The sequence below is a fragment of the Habropoda laboriosa genome, unplaced genomic scaffold (assembly GCF_001263275.1).
Source record: "Habropoda laboriosa isolate 0110345459 unplaced genomic scaffold, ASM126327v1 scaffold23, whole genome shotgun sequence".
NCBI lineage: Eukaryota > Metazoa > Arthropoda > Insecta > Hymenoptera > Apidae > Habropoda > Habropoda laboriosa.
The window spans coordinates 1,667,841-1,675,926 of NW_017100140.1; the positions used below are offsets into that span (position 1 = coordinate 1,667,841).

An 8,086-nucleotide genomic window follows, 5' to 3' on the forward strand; every position below is an offset into this window, starting at 1 on the left:
TTACGTGAAAGATGAAGAAAAGTTAATGAAAAGAATAATGAATATTTCAATTTCTTTTCTTTCCAAATGAATATCGAATTTTACCGGAAGAAGTACGAAAATTTTCCTACGCTTAATAAAAATAGATTTTTCAATTTTCAATCGTAACGCAAAATTCCCTATATCCACGCCTATATCCTAACCCACGAGTTTCAATCAACCCTTCCTAATCGCAAGATTACGAATCGCCGTAGAAACAAACACTAACAACTGGATTATCGGATCGGGCGATTTAATTGATTCAAAACACCAGGCGGCGTTAGGCGCGTATAATCTAGCCCCGGACCGTCATCCATTTCGATTCGGATTCCAACATGTTGCCGCTCAATTTCGGGTCCGCCCGCTTTAACCGGCGACTCTAATTTGAAAATCAACCGCGTCTTGAATCGACACGCGTACTTCCGCCGGTTATTGCCGGGCGGCGACAATGCACCGCGGACCGTAAGCTGAGATTACATCATGGCCCATGGTGCCTGGGATTCCGCAACACAATATCAATCATGTTCTGTTAGTTAAAGTTCTGCCTTCGAGTCGCCGCGACGCGAACTGACGGGCTAAGTGAAATTAATATTCCACGGCACGGATGCGACGTAGCTCTGCGGACGACTTGCGCACAATTCCAATCAAGTAGAATTTGTACAGGCAGGGGAACGTTTAATAAGCGACAACACTCGACGAGGAACGCGCACGTGGCGCCACTAGCACCCCGTCACATTTGACCGAGACGCGGAACGGGGCGACAGCTCGCGTGATTTTCGAGAAATAACTAGCGACGAGGAGCGATTCGAATGCGCGAACCGTCTCGCTCCTTATATCTTGCGAGCAATAACGACGCATTGCATCACGAGTTCTCACCGGGATCGTTTATGATCCCAATGGAAACTGTCCTCTAATGTGTTTATCGCGATCGAGATGTTTCTGTTTTTACGATTCTGTTGAGAAATCTGTCGAGTTTTTGAACGGAGGGAAGAAAATAGACGGGCAAATACTTATGAGCGGTAGTTTATGTATATCGGTTGACGAGGTGATTTCGAAAGATCCGCGAAATTGAAAATTAGACTCACCATGATGACGCCATGTTGATCCTTCGTTCTACGTGATTCTTTTCTTCGTAGGGATTGTAGGAATTGCGAAAAATCGATACGGGAACAGTGTACCAGAGCGGGATAATTCAGGTAACAAAAGCAATTCAGACTATTCCCCGTGGCAAATGAGGCGGTCCCTGATTAACACACATTGGCTCAATTACACGGGTTAGCCGAGGGAACACGAAATTGCCTGCTATTAACGGAGGCGCGAGGGTGGATAGAGACGCGAGGTATATCGAGCGGATAACACGACGGTACGTTGAAAACCGTAGAACGCAATCGAATGCACGCGGAAAAAGTTTCACGAATTAACGTCTCTTGTTCCCGTGATCGCGTTACACACACGCATATACGCAGAGACGTGAAACGCGACAGTGGTCAACGAGCACTTTTCGTATATTTAATTATATTTCACGATTTCACTGGATAAAACGAATGCAAAGTATGCTTTGCAACGAAAATGCATTAAAACACTGCGAAACAACACCGTTTTTAACGATATTGAAAAACGCGAACCGAGCACCGGACAGCTACGTCTTACCGATCACGCGCCAATACCGGAACTACTTCAACCGTTTTAAATATGGAAGATCTGGCGCGGTTAGTCAAGCCAAAATACAATTTAATTATGAAAGTATAATACATTAAATTAAATATATCAAATATTAACTGGAATCCTGGGAATTTTAAAGTCATTTATCAAGTTTCTATTTGAGGAAAATAGGCAAATATCTACTATAATATTAATTTTTTATTCTATGTATATACTTCATTTGACTGACGTAGTTAATATCGATACGTAGATCAATATCGATTTTTGCTCTTTCGTAACAATTATTCTATTATTTAAAACGTACAATTTGGCGCGAATTACGAAACAAAAGAAATGTTAACAATTATACACGAAAGTTGAGCATATTTTGAAAACCTGTATGAAATGGGACAGTGCAGATTGTGATTAAATTTCATTTTGAAGCAGATTAAAATCAAAATATTACGGAATATGAAAAAATGTAATAAATCAAAGCAACGTCATGTTAGCGGAAACAGGAAACTTTCAGTTGTAATATGAATTTTCCGCGTACGAAAAATGTCCGTGTATACCTGCCGCGACTACTGATAACTGTGTTACAGTTATGCTTCGTTGCATCGTTTAATTTTCATCTCACATTGTTTTACCAAAACTTACTAAACTATCGATTCGTTCTTAAGTGCAATATAATACCGGGAACGATGAACGAAATGTCAGAATGTAGTGAGTGGAAGTTGTGCTTTTATCGCGATTTAAAGTGACAATAATTTACGAACCATGCCGAGTTAAAAAATTTTCAACGACTCAAAAGTTTCGAACGCTTTTATTCCTTACACCGATCACGAAAGTTTTTCAAATAAATCAATGATGATAAATATTGCGCGATTTCAAGAGGTAGGTATAATCATTGAATTGTTCAAGTGTTTTTTACAAAGCACTTTATTCTTATTTAAAACATATTAATTTATAACGTGACATAATTTTTATTTCTGTATAATTATTTAACATCGCACAATAATGCAACTCCGCGTAGAATCCAAAATTCAGGAGGTCTGTGTGTTTGTAACCATAGTGGTGTTATCAGCAGCACATATGTTCTTTGTGGCTTTTTGTAGACTGGACACTGCAAATATTGTGGTAATATTAATGAATAAAAGACTTATTATGCATGTAGACATACCTGATATAATTTTGGGTCTTTGTCAGGCAAGTTATACAAGGCAAAAATGTGAATTACAGGCATTAGTACGTATAGAACTTTATTTGCTGATTCACATAATCTGTTGTACCTTTTATCCCACCCAGCTCCCTCAAGAAATAGTCCATATACAAAAACTCCCTCCTAATTGCATAAAAAAGCAATATGTGCTTTGTTAAATACATTAAATAAGCAATAGAATTAACATACTTGAGGTGGAGTTTTCACTTCTTCTGCTGTATACCGTAAAACTTCATTGTGTAATGTTACATTATCCAAGGCCCAACCTTTATGAGCTCTTGTTACTTCTTGTCTCATTGCAGTCAGAAAACCTGCACATTTAGAATGAAATTCTTGTAAAATTTAATTCCATAATGCTGACACAACTTGATACATGCCTTGAGGATTAAAAAATCCAGTCATCCAAAATTTCACTGGTCTACCAGTAAACAACCAAGTAGAAAATTGTCTGTTTCTATCTAATAATTCAGTAAACCAAAAGCCAAGGGAAGAAGATTCCCATGACTTTGCTCTCCATGCCTTTGGTACTCTAGCGTCATATATGTTATCAAGAGCATCCCTCAACTCCTAAATATTTTTATATGCAATATATTTGTACTGTTTGGTGTACAATTACTAAAAAAATTACCTCACTCATTATAATAACACCTTCTATGGCCAGTAAAAGATCTTTGAGAATAATGTTCACCAGTTTAATAACTATTTGTATTCTATCAATTTCTTGTTTCAAGAAAATATTCATTGGTGCAGTGGCACCCAATATGTGTAATCTATGCATCAGCAGTTTTCAATTAGTTGATGAAAATAAATTTGAAAGTACTCTTTTACATACCTGTCTTTCACCTCAAATGGATCATAATTTGGTGGTAACTTTTTTAACATGTCTGTTGCTTGCCTAGCTACAAGTGCTTCTCTAGACTCACCACCGCCACTACCTGCATCCTTTGGTTGCACTGACATTATGGTATCTAACACAGTTTGTGTTGTGTTACCCTGATACCTATAGTAGTAAAATTCCATTGAATAATATATTTATGTTATGTAATAGGAGATATACTTACGTAATATTTGCATTAGCATGCAATCCATAAACTTGTGGTGGATCCACAGCATTCATTTCATCTATTACTTTTAAGTAATCTGTAACTTGCTTGTAAACTAGAATTGAATATCCTTTATAAAATACAAAATCTTCTGAGAAAAGTACATCTGAGAACCAAATCTTGGCAAATGTGTTCAACAACCTTTTGTCATAATCATCTGTAACACGGCCTCCATATTGCACTTCTCCTATCATGTATCTAAGAATTACATAAATTAATTTATCATTAAGTGCATTCAGTTCACCACAGAAAGCAATTTTCTTCCATTACCTTATAGTGAGCCAACTTATTCCTTGTTTCACATCAAAATCATTCAGGTGATTATTAATAAACATACAGGATGCCAACCAATCTGATGAATTAAATTCATATGGTATATTCCACCCAAGGGGTCCAAATTTTCTCCTTTCTTGCACAATGGTATGCAAAAATGATACTGTGTATATAATTGGTATGTATTGTGGAGCATCACATTGATCTAACATTTCTTGATTCATCCCACTGTATGTAGCAAGTAAACCTGCTCTTACTCCTGTAATAAAATGAAAAATTTGAAACACACAAAATTCAAAAGATCATGTAAACTTTGTACCTTGTGGAGGTTCATAAGTGTATTTTATAGACATTTGCAAAAGAGATATTGGAAACTCCTTATGAGGTTCTGTGGTAATCCATATACGAAACTTAGGATGTGGATCTTCCATATCCAAAATGAAATTAACTAATTCTGCCATGTACTCTAAGCCCAAGTGACAATTTTGGCATAATGCCCAGAAACCCTAAATATTTTTACGAATTTTTCTTTATTGAATATTCAAGCAATTTTATTGAAATTTTCTGTATAAACGGACCTCAGTTTTCGCACTATTAAGCAATTTGCGTGCATGGACTTCTTGTCCCTGTCCCATTGAAATACTTCTACATATAATCTCCATTTTTTTAGCAAGTTGTTCTATGCTAGGTGTAGGATCAGATCCCATACTAAGGAAGCAAATCATTGGGGTATTTGGTCTTGATTCACTGTGCATTACATCCAAGAGTGTAATCACAGGTGCTGCATATTTGTCTCCTAAAGAAGTTGCTATATACTTCCTTGATTGTGACAAAGTTCTATCGATACACCAAGCTCTACAAATCCATCATTTACATTATATACACTATTCTAAAATAATTACACTAAATAAAAGGCAACTACAGAACAACCTGATTAATAATAAACGACGAAAAGTATCTAAATTATTATATCCATCTGGTATCACTTCTTCCTCAGGTGCTGCTTTATCAAACCATTGCTTCCAAAGCTTTTCAGAAGCAGGTACTTGAGAAACAATGTACTGAAATTGCCTTAAGACAGACAGTGCAATTAAATTGAGCCAAGTGACATCAGCAATCCACTTGCAAGGTTTTGGTGCAACAGTATTCAGATCCAAAGCTGCTCCACCTTTGATGAAATACTGAAACTCTTCATGAGTGATAGCATCACGTTGCAAATCAATCTTCAATGTCATCAATAGGATGAACATGTATTTGTGAATTTCATAAAGGCCTCTTGCCTTGTATCTGAAGATTTCAAATGTGAGATACTCAATGATGAAGTTAATTCTCCTTTGATTCACTGGACTTTTCTCAGACCTAAAAGGAACAAGTATTTTTATATACAATTTTTCTAAATACTTATAAATTAAGACTCGTATGTTCTATACACCTTTCCATGGAAATATCAAAACGTTCCAAAAATTGAACAAGTGATGTTTGATACATGCAGTTCACCAGAGCCATGTCGCAAATCAAAAAGTACAAAACGCTACCACGAGTTGCAACTGGTCTAAACTCTTCACGCGCCGTATCGATTCTCAATTCTGTATCTTTTGCAATGCTCAGCTTCTCGTTTATTTCAGCTGCTGTTTGTTTTGTAACGTTCAATACCGACATTAATTCTACATCTTCTATCAGAGGTCCCTGGATCCAAGAAGAGGCAAAGTAGATACTCAAGCTTGCAGTTCAAGCAAAACTGAAGACATACCTCCACAGTAGTTAATTTATGCAAAAGATTAGCTTCCAGTTCTTTGATCTTCCTATTATTTGCAGTCACATCTGCAATCAATTGTGTCTTCTCTGTTTCCAGCTCCTTCTTCTCTGTTAGAATTACTCTTCCTAACAACTGATCCTCCAATCCTAAGAAAGATTAAAATGAAAATTGATGAATCCATGTTAAATTCCACTTTATTCTTGCATATACCCTTTATAGTAACAGTAAAATCTATCATCGCTGTACGAGCAAACACTTCTGGAGTGTATGATGGATTTGGTAGCTTTGTAGTGATGTAGAGTCTGAAATCTTTGTGAATATCCACTTCCTTGTCACCCAGTTTCACCTGTTTATTAAAAGATCTACAATTAACAACAATTTCACAGAATAATTAATTAACATTTCACCTTCAAAGAGAGTCCTATCTTGATAAAATTCTTCTCCAGTAAATTATCTAAAACAGGATCCAATTCCTCCCCTACATCCTCAATAAGCAATGGACGACCCAGAGAAACACAATCTTCCAAATGATTCCTGAAGTATTTGTTGGTAAGCAACGTAGGCTGAAATAAAACACAAATAAAAATCCTAAAATAAAATAAACAATTTTCAATCATTTCACCTGCAGTTGGAACTCCGCTTCTTTATTCTTGATCCAAGCTTTTCCTTGCAATTGAGGATCGATTAATAGCGGATACCTGGTTGCCTGCGTTACTATAATCCCATTCTGAATGGACAAATCGTCCGTTGGAAGGCCTTGCAAGCTCCATTCTCCAATCTTTCAAAGGACAAAAATATAATTTCACAAAATAGTCTAATCAATGAATCACTTACCGTGGCAGTATCGGTCAAAGTGGCCGTAATATTGATCACAAGGGAAATCGGAATCTTTCGGGTTTGCACAAAGTCGAACCAGTCTCGTTGCAACAGAGTCCTGAATTCCTGATTGAACGGGCCGCAATAAGACAGAAAACCCATCAGGATCAATACATCTCCGACTAAACGATCTGTTTCCGATTTAAATGTAGCTAATTGCTCCGTCCATCTGATTCTTTCGCCGGAGAGTCCTTCGATCATCGCTGTCGCGGTATCAGTTTTCGCTTGGCAAGCCTCGGCCAAGTCCACTATTTCCTAACGAGAAATATCTCGTTTAATATACAGAGTGTCTCAATTATTAAGAAATAGAATTTACTGAAGAAATAATTTTAATGTTAATGAGACATTCTGTATGTTTGATCAATTACTTGACGTTCTTCCATCACTGCATCGAACTCTGATTGCACTATTTTCAAGTCTTCGTCTTTGGCTCTTAACATACCTTCGGCCTCCGTCAAATTTCGATTAGCTTTCTCGTATTTGCTCTCTTGCACAGCTAAATTCGCCTATGAATTACGAAGTTTTGGTTGATAGGTGTTTGGCAGAAAAATTTCAATGGTTGGATGAATTAAGTACTTTTAGAGGAAGAACGTCTTTATTTATTCCATAAAATGTGACCATAGAAATGGTCCATTGGATGAGACCGGCGACATTTCCGCAAGCTTGTTTCGCTGCTTCGTAAGTATACAAACTGTAATTCATGTATGGTTGCATTAGGTCGACGGTTTCAGCGTTGATATTGTCCTTTGGGAAATTTTGCAAGTTGTAGAGGAATCTGGTGTCAGCCATCACCTGTGAGGGAAACGGTGAAAGAGGAATTGGTTGCACGTAGAACACTTTTTCAGAATTTATTGTAGTAGCGTTATGATAAAATTTGAAATTTATTACAATAGCAATGTAATAAAATTTGAAATTAATTATAATAGCACTGTGATAAAATTTGAGATTTATTATAATAGCACTATGATAAAGTTTGAAATTTATGATAATAGAATCATGATAGAACTTAGAATTCATTATAATTCATTACTATATTACTTTTAAAGCCTCAGGCCACGAGGGAGTCAAAAATTGTCGTTCGTAATCAGGCTTAACCGGTTCTAATCTTCTCCCAAACAGTATTATCACGCAGTCCATAATCAGAGTAATCAAATATGGCGGTTTGCCGAGTTTTCGAACCGTGGCAATATCAGCAGCTTT

General features: G+C 36.7%; 1 protein-coding gene across 1 annotated transcript in view; it reads right to left on the reverse strand.

Moving 5' to 3' along the window:
- Positions 1–2,656: 2,656 nt before the first annotated feature.
- Positions 2,657–8,086, reverse strand: part of LOC108580060 (dynein heavy chain 8, axonemal) — a 24,940-nt gene continuing 19,510 nt past the window's right edge. The window contains exons 45-64 of the mRNA XM_017943723.1: positions 7,925–8,086; positions 7,463–7,678; positions 7,255–7,392; positions 6,845–7,141; positions 6,633–6,788; positions 6,418–6,573; positions 6,221–6,356; positions 6,005–6,156; positions 5,687–5,940; positions 5,185–5,613; positions 4,833–5,109; positions 4,574–4,760; positions 4,252–4,513; positions 3,940–4,179; positions 3,711–3,878; positions 3,507–3,648; positions 3,256–3,445; positions 3,068–3,189; positions 2,840–3,001; positions 2,657–2,782 (exon numbers count right to left, since the gene is read on the reverse strand). The exon at positions 7,925–8,086 is cut by the window's right edge and continues 4 nt beyond it. Coding sequence (XP_017799212.1) covers positions 2,657–2,782; positions 2,840–3,001; positions 3,068–3,189; positions 3,256–3,445; positions 3,507–3,648; positions 3,711–3,878; positions 3,940–4,179; positions 4,252–4,513; positions 4,574–4,760; positions 4,833–5,109; positions 5,185–5,613; positions 5,687–5,940; positions 6,005–6,156; positions 6,221–6,356; positions 6,418–6,573; positions 6,633–6,788; positions 6,845–7,141; positions 7,255–7,392; positions 7,463–7,678; positions 7,925–8,086 — 3,972 coding nt within the window. The remainder of the gene's footprint in view (positions 2,783–2,839; positions 3,002–3,067; positions 3,190–3,255; positions 3,446–3,506; positions 3,649–3,710; positions 3,879–3,939; positions 4,180–4,251; positions 4,514–4,573; positions 4,761–4,832; positions 5,110–5,184; positions 5,614–5,686; positions 5,941–6,004; positions 6,157–6,220; positions 6,357–6,417; positions 6,574–6,632; positions 6,789–6,844; positions 7,142–7,254; positions 7,393–7,462; positions 7,679–7,924) is intronic.